At 34.9% G+C, this 16,195-nt stretch overlaps 1 protein-coding gene and 1 pseudogene across 1 annotated transcript; one reads left to right on the top strand and one right to left on the bottom strand.

The window, feature by feature from the left end:
* Positions 1 to 3,325: 3,325 nt before the first annotated feature.
* LOC136063376 (disease resistance protein RPV1-like) lies at positions 3,326 to 8,861 on the bottom strand (annotated as a pseudogene).
* A 54-nt stretch (positions 8,862 to 8,915) lies between these two features.
* Positions 8,916 to 15,628, top strand: LOC136063366 (uncharacterized). The gene is made up of 2 exons (XM_065763665.1): positions 8,916 to 9,167; positions 14,804 to 15,628. The coding sequence occupies exons 1-2, from the start codon at positions 8,916 to 8,918 to the stop codon at positions 15,626 to 15,628; spliced, it is 1,077 nt and encodes a 358-aa protein (XP_065619737.1).
* The last annotated feature ends 567 nt before the right edge of the window (positions 15,629 to 16,195 follow it).

Consider the following 16,195-nt stretch of genomic DNA (forward strand, 5'->3'; position numbering starts at 1 on the left):
TTTTGCTCATCAACTTCAATTGACACTTGTTGCTGTTGCTAAAAATCACATTAACATTGCTGAATTTTTTTATGTGGTTAGTAATTTAGTAACTATTGTTGGAGGCTCTTGTAAGAGACGAGATGCTCTTCGAGATGCACAATTTGCCAAAATTAAAGAAGATTTAGAGAATGGTGTACGTAGAAGTGGGCAAGGTTTGAATCAAGAGACAAATCTTAAACGTCTTGGTGATACACGTTGGGGATCATATTATGGGACTATTTTGAACTTGATTTTGATGTTCTCTACTGTTGTTGATGTATTAGAGATTATTGAAGAAGATGACCTCTCCGACCAAAAAGTTGAAGCTCGATCTATTATGAGGTCAATTCTAACTTTTGAATTTGTCTTTGCTCTACACTTGATGAAAAATATTTTAGGGATCACAAATGAGTTGTCAATAGCATTGCAAAAAAAAAAAATCAAGATATAGTAAATGCTATGGATCTTGTTAAAGTGTCTAAGCAACGGTTGCAAGTGATGAGAGATGATGGATGAGCATCTTTATTGGTTGAAGTATCTTTATTTTGTAACTCACATGTTATTCCTATCTTGGACATGGAAGCGATGTTTGTAGTTAGTGGGAGGCCGAGACGCAACACCAAAAAAAATTCAAATTTACATCATTATCTTGTTGAGCTATTTTGCACAGTCATAGATATGCAACTTCAAGAGCTTAACAACCGCTTTTCTGAGGTGAATACCGATTTGCTACTTTGTATGGCTTGCTTGGATCCAAGTAATTCATTTATGGCTTTCGATAAGGAAAAATTGATACATCTAGCTAAGTTCTATCCCTCTGATTTTCTTGGGACAGATATTTTGGCACTTGACTCTCAACTGCAGAATTACATTTTTGATATGCGCAGCAATGACTTCTTTTTAGAGCTTCAAGGAGTTAGTGAACTTGCTGAAAAGTTAGTGAGCACAAGGAAGCACGAGACTTATCCATTAGTCTATTTGCTTGTGAAGCTAGTTTTGACCCTTCCAGTTGCTACTGCAACGGTAGAAAGAAGTTTTTCAGTAATGAAATATATAAAGAATGAACTGCGCAATCGAATGGGAGATCAATTGATGAATGATTGCTTAGTTGTGTATATTGAAAAAGATATAGCTTGTAGCATTGATAATAAAACTATTATGCAACGATTTCAAAAGATGAAAACTCGTAGAAGGCAATTGTAAATTTTATGTATTTGTGTATTTTCTGATTGTTGTTGTTGTCAATATATAAATTTTTTTTTTATTAAATTGTGTAATTTATGCTTGTTGAGGAACACCCTGAAAAATTTTTCTGGAGTCGCCACTGCTAAGAACACAAGTAGTTGATGAACTAGTACTCCACCATGATCAACATTCAAAACACAAGCTTTGAGCATGCTGTTGAGAGTACTTGAGAGTGATCAGCGGCAAGGTCACAACTTAGCTTGTGTTTGGATTAGTTTTTCTCTGATTTGTTGATTTTCTGAAAATAGGTAAAAGTATAATAGTACCATTAAAAAGAAATTGAGACTTTAAAAAACTGTACATAAGTAAATAACCTAATAAACTAAAGGAAAAAGTTAATCCAGATTTACATTTAACGTCATTTTAAACCACCTAAAACTAAAAGGAATTTTAAGAATTACCAAATTTGAGAAATAGCCTCTGATCATTGTGTTCCAAGACACTCAGGCTTTCGTCAAACGCCTACTTGCCAAGTGAGGAACTGAATTAGTAACTAAATTTTAACTACATGGTGACTATTGGCTAAGCTGTAAGACAGTACGAGATAAGGTTTGAGCCCTTGCTAAGACTTGTTAACGTGGCAATCCCTCTGAATTTACCTTCGATTCTGCACATGTTTTCAACAAATGTTTATAACTTTATATCCTTTTTTCAAACAACCGATTTTATGATACAAGGCTCCAAGCATTCAGGATTGGGCCATTTGTGTTCGGAAATTGGAGTAGTGGGCCAATTATAATGAATCCATAAAAGCTAGCCTAACGAGCATTTGGTCAAGACTCACATGTCCAAATGTCCAATTAATTATATCAGTAATTCAATCGAGTTTACGCAACCAAAAAAAAAAAAACTATAAAATTAGGACAGTGCTTGCTTAAATGAGAGTTGAATAAAAGAGCATGATCATTACTCCTTCTGACGATTATCCAGTAAGAGTTTTTCCTTTAAATTTTTAACTAAGAATTTATTTACTAGGCATAAGCATTGGCAAGAATTACTTGATTAACAATTATAAATGATGCTGTGTAGTTGAGAGAGAGAGAGAGAGAGAGAGAGAGAGGGATTATTAAAATCAGATATTGAAAGAAAGAAGATTAAAATTGAAGGGTATATGATATCTAAATTTGAGGAGTTGGCTTGTTCCAATGTTGACAGAATTTGTGCAAGCTGGGTCACACAAATTTTTTAAGTTGAAATTCTAGTAGGGCTAAATTTATAATGCTCTATTGCAACTGCTTCAATAGACATGAAATTTAGGAAGAATGAATTATCAAATAGCTAGGACCCCATTTAGTAGGCATTTTTAGGGGGTTCAATGATATTAGATAAAGTTGTCATCTTACACTAATTCAATTAGTTAACTGAAACATACATGCTTAGGTAATTATCAACCAATAATTCTTGTTGTATGGAAGAATTTTACTAAAACTGTTACAATTTTAAGTTCTTGCAGTCTTGGAAGGTGAAATAGTATTATAGACAATTAAGGCTCCCGCTAATAAAAACTGAGAGAATTAACGACCAAACAAAAAAAAAAAAAATCATTTTGCATGAACAGAGGACATAAACTTAAAAGAGTAATATTGGAGATTCTACAATTATGTTTTACAAATTGATACCAATTAGGAAAATTAATTTAGATATTTATTTTTTGGGTGTGTTTGGATACCGCTTATTTGCTGAAAACTGAAAATTTTTTGCTGAAAACACTGTAGCAAAATAATTTTTCAATGTGTGAATAGTGCTATGGGACCCAAAAATGCCTAGAAATCTGTGTTTTGCTGACTTTTGTGGATCTGTGAACAGTACCTATAGGACCACTAAAAAAACGTAGACACACGAATTGAGCAAAGCGCCCAATCCAAACTCAAGCTTTATATAATTAAAGTCTTTATTAATCACATTCATTGTGTAATAAAATTTGAAGTAGTTTTAGCATTTTCCTACTCAAAATAAAAACCAAATATGAAAGTATTCTCAAGCAACAAATCTATATTACCATAACTTTTGAGCGAAATTTGTGGTGTGCATTAGAACTCATTCCCTCTCTTGTGTGTAAAAAAAAAAAAGAGGCAGCAAATCTATAATAGGAAAAAATTGCAAACATGAATTTTAAAATACCTTCATCACCATTACATTTTTCAATTCACCAATCTGACTCATGTACTATCTTCACTGTCATATACCCAGCCAGGAATACGCAAAACCTGGAAAAAGGAAAAAATCAAGAAAAGGGTTCATTATTTGAACTTTAGAATTTTCATTAAATATTAAAACCTATAAGTTGAAAAAAACACTAACAAGATAACCGGAAACAAATTAATTGGTCTAAACAGCTTTATTAGATAAAATGAACCCTTTACATGAGAAATCAGGACTTGCAATTAATCAGTAATCAGGACTTGAGAAAGATGGTGACTTACAAAAAAAATCAGAGGAAAAGATTATTAGCCTTGCATAGATTTATCAAGGCCACCACTTTCATTGGGATTCCTCACAATCTGAGTCATGTTGTGTGCTTAAATTCCCAATCCAATTGCCTAAATGGGGCATGAGTCTTTCAATTATATTAGGGTGTCGTGTCCTCTTTGGTTGAGGTATGTCACTAGAGCTACCTTCTCCACTAGGACGAAGCCCATCATACTCATCAGACTCATCACGGTTTCGCTTAATTTTGGTATCTTTTATTGAATCATCAAAATCATCCTCCTCAGGAGTGATGCTAACGTTGCTGGACCCAACCGCACTTTGGTTCATATTTTCAATGTCGTGCTTATATACCAAACATGCCCCACATTTTTTAAGCACCAAGCCTGGTGGACCTTCGGTTCTAAATTTAATCTCAATTGGAATAGAACCATTTTCATCATTTTGACTCAATTTTTCCTTGCTTGGATTGAAGAATCGAGGGGAATATCTCAGCCAAAGGTGATGTGATCCAATCTTCCCAAATTCTTCTGGGAAACCATTGGAAATGCTATGAAAATAATCAGATCCCTTAACCTTCAAGTAACAGACAAGCCTACGTTCGCTTCTAGAAAGTTGGTCAAATGGGTGAAGTTCCTGGACCACAAAAACAGCACACACAATAATTCCAATGTATTCATCAAGTAAAGCCGAAGGCAACTGCAAATCCACTGAAGCCCCAACACTTTGATGACTAAACCATTTTGGAATTTCACTTCCTAGAAGAATGAAACTATGTTCCCAAAAATCTTCATTACACTGCATTTGCATCTGAAACTGGATGTAATTTCTTACCATTTTTTTGAACATTTCGCTACAGCCTTGATTCTCAACCAATTTGAAGCAATTGAGAAGAGAAAATCTTGGTTTAAAAGAGCATTCTTGTCTCAATGGTAATGTTTCCAGTGAGGTACAACCATCTGCCTGAATAAAATCAATATTTGATGGAAGCTCCGGCAAAGATTGAAGCCTGATACAATTACCCAAAAGAAGATAGTACAAGTTAGATAGTTGAATGATACTTTCAGGAAGGCTAACAAAATTATTTCCTCTTAGATTTAACCCTTTTAAAAAGGATAAGCAGACAAGAGCATCGGGAATTGTCCAAAGATTGCAATAACTCAAGTTCAGATTGGTCAAAGACCTTAAGCCTGACAAAGAACGCACCAACATGCCTATAGGATTTGGACTTGCTCTGCGCATTAAAGGAAAACTAAGGAGCTTATTTGATGATTTAGATGATAAGCCTTCACATCCAGAGAGAGAGAGAATCTCAAGATTTCTTGAGGGAAATGTGGGGAAGGACCATTCTCTTATGGCACTTCCACTTAGATCCAATTTGACAAGGCCAGTTAAATGCTCCACTGATGATGGTAACTCTTTTATAGCAGTCCCATCCAAATATAGGTGTGACAATCATGACATATTTCCTACAATCTCTGGGAATTTCTTCAATCTTGAACAACCAGAAAGAATAAAGACTTCAAGGGATTCCAAGCTAATCTCGGATGGAAGGCTTTCAAGAGATTTACAACCGCTTAGATCCAATTGAAGAAGTTGTTTGAGATCTCCAAGGGATGTGTGAATCTTAGATAATCTTGTACAACATTGAAGAATCAAATGCTGAAGATTTGGGACTCCACTGAAGTCTGGGGTCTCAATTAAGTTCCGAGAGTTACGGAGGTCTATGAGTTTTAACCTCTTTGCACTCTGTTATAAAACAAGAATTATTCAAATTGGGAAAATTAAACCCTTACAAACATATATTTATTATTTAAGAAAATTATTTTGCATTGGTGAAAATCTTACTTTGATTCCTTTCCATAGATGTTTGATGAGGCTGCAAGGCATATTGAGTTCAACAAGTTTGTCTAGCTTGAAACTTGTTGGCATGGATTTTAAAGGATATCCATCCCAGTGAATAAAACACAATTCACTGGAAAAATCATGAAGGCCTTGAGGAAGATCCACATTACTTATTTTAAGCAATCTCAAGTTGTTCATATTTGAGAATGATTTAACATTCAAGTGTTGCACTTTCTCGGGAGTTGAGTCGAGGAATATTCCTTTAAGAAATGTTGTTCCCTGGTAAATCAAAACAAAAGTTAATAGTAGTATAGTCCTAGACATTAACAAAAACTTAATCATTTGAATTGCATGAATATATACAATAAGAAATTGTGTAGTTTACTTGACGAATAATACTTCAACTGGTAACCAAAAACAAATTCAGTAGCACTGGACTAGACATTATACATATAAGGAAGCTTAAAACTGTGTATAGTTAGCTTACCTCACTATATTTCAGCACGCGAAAAATATCCTCACCAAGCCACAATCTACTTCGTTGGCTAGGATTTTCAGGGGATTCACGACGAACAATTTCCCTTTTCCCTTCCAAGCTCTTGTAGTAAATCATGCATTTGCAATTTTTTTCCCCACGAGGTGGTTATAAGAGATTTTTCCTTAAGAACGTCTATATCAATGATTGGCTGGTCATAGAGAGTTTGTAGTATATTTACTACATAGTCTTCACAATTTCTATTGAAGAAACAAGCAATATCTAAAAATATGTTTTTCTCTCTTTCTTTTAGACCATCATAACTTATTTGAAGTACATCTAAAATTTCTCTTTCAGGACTTTCTTTAAGCCTATTAATGGCACCTTTCCATCCATCTATACTCCTGTGAAACAAAAAGGAGCCCAAAACTTTGAGAGCTAAAGGAAGGCCACTAGCATAAGAAATCATCTCTTGAGACAACTCCACATAACCTTCTAAAGGAGAGTCCTTCTTAAAGGCTTTCATACTAAAGAGTTGAAGAGCTTCATCATTATTCAATTTCTTAGCCTCATATATTTCAGCTTCAGACACTTTATGTTGGATCAATAGATGTTGATTTCTAGTTGTAATAATGATTCTACTCCCTTGACCAAACCAATCTTGCTCGCCCACTAATGCTTCTAATTGTTCATAGTGATCCACATCATCAAGAATGATGAGAACCTTTTTACAACACAATCTCCTCTTAATCACATTGATTCCCCATTGAATATTTCTTATATAAATATTGCTTTCAATCAAGATATCAGAGAGAATTTGTTTTTGTAAAGGAACTAGCAAACTATCTCCACTTTTCCCTCTTATATTGGCAATAAAGCAACTACCTTCAAATTTACAATTAATTCTGTCATAAATGACTCGTGCTAGGGTTGTCTTACCCATTCCACCCATTCCCCAAATTCCTATATAGCGAACATCGTTCAACCCTAATTGTAAATATGAATTCATCATGTTATCCACACGAGGTTTTATTCCAACGAGATCCTTGTGAACACTTGAGTATATAAAATTCAAATCACTAAATATTTTTCCAACAAGTTCTTCAATGACTCTTGATTCATGCCTGTATATAAAATAGAACAATAATTTTGTGGAGTTAGCACAAGCTATAAAGAGATGAAAGGTTTTGAAAATGTAATATGTTGACATTCATTTACTATTTCCTTTTAATTAAAAAAAAAAATGGAACTCTAAGTTCCATGATAAGAAAAAATATATATAATATATACACCAAATAAAATCTGTACTATAGATTGAGCTTCTGGCCTAACCGTTTGCCCATTTAATTTTATCTTTGCTTATGAAGTTGTATTGGAGAAAATATAAACCAATGTCAGTGGGGTGGAAAAACAAAACAGAGCACAAAACAGGGAAAGACCGAAAGAGACAGTCATCCTGGGTTACAAGACGATCTGCTTAGTGGTCATGGTTAGGATTGGATTCAAACTTCAAAGTACAAACAATCTTTTAAATCTGAAATTTACATCATTCACAAATTTCGGTAGACGGTAATTCGGCCCAACAAATTACTATCAGGGCTTAAGCCATGGTTGTTTTGGGCCTTTAGGTTGATGATCTTGTTTGAATTAAATGAAGAATAGGTAGGGATTTTGTGATTAAAACTCATCACATTAAATTATTCAATTTTAAAGCTAGTGATAGACTAGTAGAAGACATCGTTTATTTTTAGGATTTACATGATCCAATCAAAGGGTTATAGTGCGAGGTGAAATAATATGTTTAATTAGGAGTGTACATGATTCAAGTTTTTTTTTTTTTTTTTTGAGAAGAGTGTACATGATTCAAGTTGTGTTAGGTTTTGGATATTGTTAAGCCAAAGGTGGCCTCCTTCGGGTCGTAAAATCTCCAACCCAACCTAACTCATAGGGATTATGCCTAATAAAATATTTGGATTTTCTTTCAATTATTTAAGCATATTACATAATTGGGCTTAATATTCTAATTTAATGGGAAAGAAAAAGTATCACAATAGTGAAATATATGTATGTACACATATATGCTTAACATAATTGGGTTGGATTACTCAGTTGAAATTTTTTTCCCAATACAAATCTGATCTAAACTAAGTTAAATACATTATTCCTATCGTGTATTTTGTTTTAGATGAAAATATATATATATATTATTCCAAAAGAAATTCTTACTTGTCCCGTAAATCCCATCCAGCAATACTAGCAACTTGTGTCAAAGCATCTCTCCATGTGTACACATCCCTCATGTCATCTTTGAAATGCTCTTCATATTTAACAAATGCATCTGCAAAAGTCTCCCTTTGATGCCGCACATCACTAGGATCCACATAGTGGAAAACAGGAACTACTATCAGTCCAGTCTTTTTTATGCACTCAACAATTTTTGCAAGTTCCATCAAGCACCAACTCGATGATGCATAGTCTTTTGAGAGAATGACGATAGCAAATCTTGATTCTTCTATTGCTTTCAAGAGCTCTGGGGCAATGAATGTTCCTCGCTTGAGTTTCTCATCATCCCTATATGTGAATATGCCTTTTTGTTTCAAAGCAGTATATAAATTGTCTGTAAAATTTTTGCGGGTGTCACCTCTAAAGCTAAGAAAGACGTCGTACGTCCATCCAAGCATAGAAGAAGATGGAAAAGATGAGGAGGTGTTTTCTGTGCCTATTAAAGCCATTCGAACTGTAATCTAAATTCTTTAATGGATATGTATCAAAAGAATTGATGTGGGATTTTAAGAAGTGGAAAAGAACTGAAGGACAGTGACTGAAATGAAGGAGATGGATGTGCTTGAGTTTTGCAAGTTCCATCAAGCACCAACTCGATGATGCATAGTCTTTTGAGAGAATGACGATAGCAAATCTTGATTCTTCTATTGCTTTCAAGAGCTCTGGGGCAATGAATGTTCCTCGCTTGAGTTTCTCATCGTCCCTATATGTGAATATGCCTTTTTGTTTCAAAGCAGTATATAAATTGTCTGTAAAATTTTTGCGGGTGTCACCTCTAAAGCTAAGAAAGACGTCGTACGTCCATCCAAGCATAGAAGAAGATGGAAAAGATGAGGAGGTGTTTTCTGTGCCTATTAAAGCCATTCGAACTGTAATCTAAATTCTTTAATGGATATGTATCAAAAGAATTGATGTGGGATTTTAAGAAGTGGAAAAGAACTGAAGGACAGTGACTGAAATGAAGGAGATGGATGTGCTTGAGTTTTATAGATTTAGGAAATTAGAGCAGTGACTGAAATGCTCAAAAAGCCTATAGAACTTAATAAGTTAATTATGCCGGATTCAGTTTCTATTGAGTCATTTTAAATAGAATGGGCGTTGGAGTGGGTGTAAGTGAGGGAAGGACAGACATTCAAGCCATCGATCTGCTTGCAATCAGGTCAACAATTCATTTTTTTTAATACAGAGTAGGTGTGTGCAAATAACCCTCCCCCAGTCCCTCTCTTCCAGGTATCAAACAACGAAAAACAATCATATTGGACAACATTGGTTATTAAATGTGTTTTTTTTTTTTTTTTTATATTTACTGTTCATGTACACTTTATATTATTGACTAAACAAATGTAGATAACATTGTACATATATATCTGGACACGCTAAAGAATAGAAATCTTAGTTTTAAACAACAATGCTACACCTACTTGCATAAAAAAAATTTTGGTTGAAGATTGTGATTAGTTTAATATCACTTTCACATGATACCATAATTAACATTATCTTTTTTATGCATAAATTACAGTTTATCATCTTAGATGTTGTGAAATTTGTTATGATTTCAAACTTAATATTATTTAAATAGATGCGTGCATGAGTGTACAAGTGTCCCATATTAGGATACTCTTCATGTAAAATGGATTTCGTGGTTCATATTACAAATATAAAGGTTTGCCCCATGCCAATGGTGTACACCGTTTGAATTCAAGAAATAAAATATTAACCGTGAAATACATTCTTTCCATTCCAAGTGAAATAGAGAGGATCATGTTCCCCTCTCCATCTTCCAGGTATCTTCCTAGCAAAACAACTTCTTAAAGTTATTGAACTATATTGGTTGTTTATAAGATGTATGCATGAAAGTCTGTGAGAGAGAGAGAGAGAGTGATAGGGATTGGAGGGCTACATGTCAAAAACTCTTTTTCTAATAAGTGTGCGAAAGAGAGAGAAAGCATATCTTATTCCAAATCTCTTTGTATTTATCCTTGCTCTTTTATGATTCAATGTAACGTCTAGTTGATCTGTATTTCTGTACTGACTGTACAGTTAGGAGCAAAAAAGAATGAAAATTTTAAGCATATATACTTATTTGAAAAGGAATGAAACATTTCTCAAAAAGGAAGAAAGTTTATCAAATCCAATCATATAGTGATTCAAATATACAATCAATTTTAGCTTTGTATCTCCTTTCTTGCTGGGATTTTTTGTTCATCAACAAAATATGGACGTTTTTTTGTCCATAAGACAAGCCTCTTCCCATCTCCTTTCTTCCTCTTTGAGTTTTCTGTCCCGACGTTGGAAATGGGCTATGCTTCTCCACGTCTTTTTCTCAATAAATCATATTTATTCATAAAAGAATATATGGTGATGAGCTCAGCGCTGCAGCATTGACATTGATGCTGACCCAGGTTTTCACTTTTATCCTCAATTATTAAAAAAAGAAAAAGAAAAAAAGAAGTCTATTTTGTGTTTGGGCTGTGAAGAATTGAGTTCATTTTTGGGTTTTTAGGGATTTATATACGAATGGATTAATTTAAAGTTTGGTTCTTTTTCTTTTTATTAAAGTATACCTTTTTGCACTTAAAATTTGGGGTTGTTTTTATTTTTCCCTTAGGGTCCGTTTGTTTTGGTGGTAAATGATTTCAGGAAATCATTTACCACCTGACCCATGTGTTTGGAAGGCAAGGGAAAATATGATTTCCGGAAAATATGCCTCAAGTTTGACCAAATTTTCACCTTTGACTCGGAAATGGTTTTACGCTTTTATTTTACCTTCAAACCATTTCCGTGTCTCGCACAAAAAACGCAAAAGAGAAGAGAGCTAAGTGAGAACAAAAAAGAACAAAGAAACAGCCAACAACAGCCACAGAAAACGATTGAGAACGCCGGCGAGTCCGATCGGTATTGAGAGAACCAAGAACGCGAATCGATCCACCTCCGATCCGAGAAACCCAGACGTCACCGAGCCGGTTTTGACGCCATTCCACCACCACCACTCAACAACGAGCCCGATCGACGTCCCGATTTGAGAACCCATAGCTCACATCATCGACCCAGACCCGTCGCCTTCGACGTCCCATCGCCTTCGACCCAGCGCAACCCATTGACTTCGACCCAGAGCAACCCACGAACCGACGAACCCAGCAACCCACGAACCGACAAACCCAGAGCAACCCACGAACCTCGATCTCATCGCCGACCCAGACCTGTCGCCTCCACATTCTCTCTTCCTCGATCTCTCCGTTTTTTTTTTTTTTTTTTTTTTTTTTTTTTTTTTTTTTTTTTTTTTTTTTTAATTTGATTGTTGTTGTTGTTTTTTTTTTGGATGAACTGATTATTGTTGTTGTTGTTGTTGTGTTGTTATTGCCGGAATTTGCTGCCGGAAATTGATGTTGAATTGGATGTGATGTTGAAATTTTTTGTAATAATGTGAAAAATTTTCCGGAAAATAGCATTTTAGAATACATCCAAACACATGAAAATATTTTCCACAACAATTTTCATAATTCAACCAAACACTTTAAAAATATTTTCCTTTTCCGGAAAATAACATTTCCGGAAAATATGTATTTTCCGGAGAACGTTTTACACGAAACAAACACAGCCTTAAGTTTCAAAATTTTCATTTTGATCCTTCAACGTTTTATAATATTTTATATTGGTTTGCCTTCATTTCTGTTAATAATTCAATAGTTAAGTGCTCTTCTTATTTAACTATTTCATAAAAATACTAGCTCTAAAACGCTATATAAGGCAAGAATTTTATTGTATTAGGCGCAAAAGGCATTAGTTATATAGAGGTAGACTGCAAGACCAATATGAAAACACCAATATGCTTTAGAAGGCAATTGTTATCAATTTTTTTTTTCCTTCTAAAAAAAATTAAAATTTTGAAACGTAAAGATCCAAAATAAAAACAACTCAAAACTTTAAGTACAAAAAATTTACTTTAGTCTTTTTTTTGGGGGGGAGGGGGAGGAGTAATGCAATATAGTTCTGTAATTGTGAAAGTGGGTTACGCTTCAATATAGACAAACTACTATTACTTGTTATGTTAATGGTGGTTCCTTGTGTTGATAGCTATTTTAGTAATTCCATTTTCTTGCAATAGTTTATTACGAGTTATGCTAGGAATATTACAAATCTCATCACATAAGCCTTACTAATTAATGTGTCACCAATCGCATAAATGTAACTCAAACATTTATTCACTATGTTCTTAAGTGGCACTAATCACATTCATTGTCATGCCAATTTATAAGCTTTTTTTTATAAGAGTAATGTTATGGGCACAAACTATTTTACAACATTTTTACAAAATGTTGATGTGGCCAATCTTTTATTGGTTTTCATCTAAACCCACCATTAATATATATTACTTTTTCATTTACCAATAATCAATCACCACATCAGCAGTTTGTAAAGTTTTTTGTAAAATAGTTTGTATCTCTAACATTATTCTTTTTATAGTAAAAATGATAGTAACTTTGGCATTTTCCTGAATTTTAACCCATTGATTAAGAATTATTGAGATAAGGGATTTTTTTTTTCTGTTAATTTTATATATATACACACACACACAAACTCATCTTGTTCATATTTCATTCACATTAAATTGAGTGGAAAAAAAGTTGTATTTAATTCATCATTGTGTCATTGATACTTGTTGTGTTGTAAGTCTTTCATGGTAAAAATGGTAGTAACTTAAGAACTTTTAAATTTTTTTGGTAATTATAAATTGTATTATTGTCACCATTACCAACAATAGTAGATGGAACTTCTTTAACCACCTGAAATTCAAAGATGCTTCAAGTTCAAGCATTGCGACAATGTTAAGCTTATCTGTCTCTCTCTCTTAAAAAAAAAAATTTGTTTTGAATCATGTAGTTAATATTCCTCTTCGTGATTATCAATTTGCTATCACCAAGAAAGCATTATTTTCATATACATTGGTAGCATTGCCGATTGGGCTTGGGAAGGCGGCTTATTGCTGCAGTCGTCTGTTGATGATGCAAAAAGAAAGCACCATATATTTAATCCATATGATAACTTTTGATGAATTTTAAATAGTTTTTCATAAAACTAATAATTAGTAAACTTCTTAGTGAGAAGCTAATTTTTAGAAACTTGCCATCTGATACCTTCAAAAGAAGCAAACTTTCCTAGTTCTATTTGTTGAATGAATTGACCGAAATGGACTAACGTGGAATGAATAAACGGAAGTGGACCAAATGGACCAAAGTAGACCTAAATGGACATAGGACCTAAGTTGACCGAATAAGACCGAATAGAACTAAAGAGAACAAAATGAACCAAATTGGAATGAAGTGGACAGCATGGACGGAGTAGACCAAAGTGTGGACTAAATAGACCGAAGTGGACTGAATAAGATCGAGTGGACTGAATAGGACTGAATATGACCAAAGTGGACATAATGGACCTAATAGAACTGAAGTGGACTGAGTAAGACCGGATTGACCGATTTAGGACCACAAAGGACTGAAGTGCACATAATGGACCGAAAAGGACCAAAGCGGATCGAATAATACCAGTTAGAACAGATCAGGACCAAATTGGACAGAATAAGACTGGATGGACCGAATGGGACCAACTGGGACCGAATAAGACCTGTTAGAAGAGAATAGGACCAAATTGGACCGAATAAGACCGAATAGAACAGAATAGGACCAAATTGGACTGAAGTGGACTGAATAGGACCAAAATGGACCGAACAAGACCTAAGTGGATCAAATAGGACCGAATTGGACAGAATGGACCGAATATGACCAAATTGGACCGAATAGAACCGAGGTGGACCGAATTGGACTGAAGTGGATTGAAATGGACCTAACATGATCTTTAAAAAGAAAAAGATAAAAAAGACATGGGAGTATTGAAGCCATATTTTTTAAACAATATATAAATGTGTGTGCATATTTTATCTATTATCATGATAGGTTGTCTGGAGGTTGCGAATTGGATATGCCTTTCCTCAAATATTTCTCAATAAATTATATTTATTTACAAAAAAAAAAAAAAAAGTTTTAGAACAAAACTTAGATGTCATCATTTAGGTTTCCCAATTGAATTAAATTGTAGTATTATATTAACTAATGCTACGAAAATAATGTTATCTTCTCTAAGGAAAATCAAATTTTATACTAAATTGTGATTTATATACTTAAATTTTGAGGTGATTTTGATTTTGTTCCCTAAAATTTTAGAATTTGTATTTATTTTCATTAATGAGATAGTCATTTAGTACTAGAAAAGTTTGCAATCTTTAGAAACGGTCCATAATTTTAAGGGTGTAAATTGAAGGAGTTCAATTTGGCTTTACTCGCTAAACAGGGTTGGAGACTTCAAACACAGCATGAGTCTTTGGTATATCGGGTATACAAGGCGAAATATTTCCCAAACACTGACTTTATTCATGCATCACTTGGCACAAATCCATCATACACCTGGTGAAGTTTAATGGCAGCACAACATCCGGTGAAAAAGGGGATTTAGTGGTCAGTAGGCAATGGTGAATCTATTCGGGTGTGGGGGGATAAATGGCTCCCATCTCCTTCCACTTTCAGAGTCACTTCTCCAAGACTATTCCTACACGATGAGACTCGGGTTAGTGAGCTTATCTCACAAGATTCGGCAACTTGGAGAACAGTGATAATTGATGCCATTTTTCTGCCTCATGAAGCAGATTTGATTAAAAGCATTCCTCTTAGTTTACGTCGGCCTGAAGACAAGCTAGTGTGGGCTGGCACTTTTAATGGTTTATTTAGTGTCCGTAGTGCATACAGGTTGGCAGTGGAGGAGTCTCGGCCAAGCAATATAGGAACCAGCTCGGATTCCAGCAGAAACCGCAGGTTTTGGAAGCTTCTTTGGAGTTTACAGGTACCTCACAAAGTACACCATTTTGCATGGAGAGCTTGTCGAGGTATTTTGCCTACAAAGGAAAATCTATTGCAGAGAAGGATGCAGGTGGATGGCTGTAGTGATGAGTGCGGAGAGGACGTTGAATCATCGGGTCACCTCTTTTGGTCATGTCAACGTGCAAGGGATGTATGGCAATGCACAAAGCTCAAGCTCAAGTTTGATCGGACCCAAGTAAATTCCTTTTTTGACCTGTTATGGCTTTTGTTGATGTCAGATTCTTATGATGAAGGGGATGCGAAGCTAGCAGTAACTCTGGCATGGGCGATATGGTTCAATCGCAACGAGGTTCGGCATGGTGGAAATAGAAAGAGTGGTCTGGCGTTGGTTCAGTGGACTCGACAGTACCTTCAAGAGTATCATGAAGCAACTCGGGTGAGCGATACACCAGTGGTACCTTAAGTGGTTGGGTGGTCCCCTTCGTCAAGGTCAAGATACAAAATCAATGTAGACGGTGCAGATTTCTCAGCTCTAAAATCCGCTGGTGTGGGAGTGTTGATTAGAGACTTCGAGGGTCAGGTAATAGCGGCTTTGAGTAAGAAAATCAATGCTTCTTTGGGTGCTTTGGAACTTGGAAGTGGAAGCCAAGGTGTTTGAAGCGGGCTTGGAGTTCGCTAGGGACATTGATGTTCATGATGTTATTCTTGAGGGTGACTCTTTGGTGCTCTACAATGCTCTTGAACCACCTTCCACGATAGCTGTTGTAGTCAGGGGGAGTGTTAATGTCTTGTGAGTCTGTAGGTAGGGTTGATTTTTCTCGTGTCAAGAGGGAAGGTAATAGACTTGCATATTTGTTTGCAAAACATGTGTTAGGTATTGTGGACTATTTGACTTGGATAGAAGAGAATTCTTACTTTTTAGGGTTTGTTTAGATACAGCTGAAAATTGAAAATTGAAACTGAAAATTGATAACCACTATAGCAAAATAATTTTTGAATGTATGAATAGTATCGTGGGACCTATTTTTAA

Source organism: Quercus suber, unplaced genomic scaffold (genome assembly GCF_002906115.3).
Source record: "Quercus suber isolate HL8 unplaced genomic scaffold, Cork oak 2.0 scaffold_518, whole genome shotgun sequence".
Lineage (NCBI taxonomy): Eukaryota > Viridiplantae > Streptophyta > Magnoliopsida > Fagales > Fagaceae > Quercus > Quercus suber.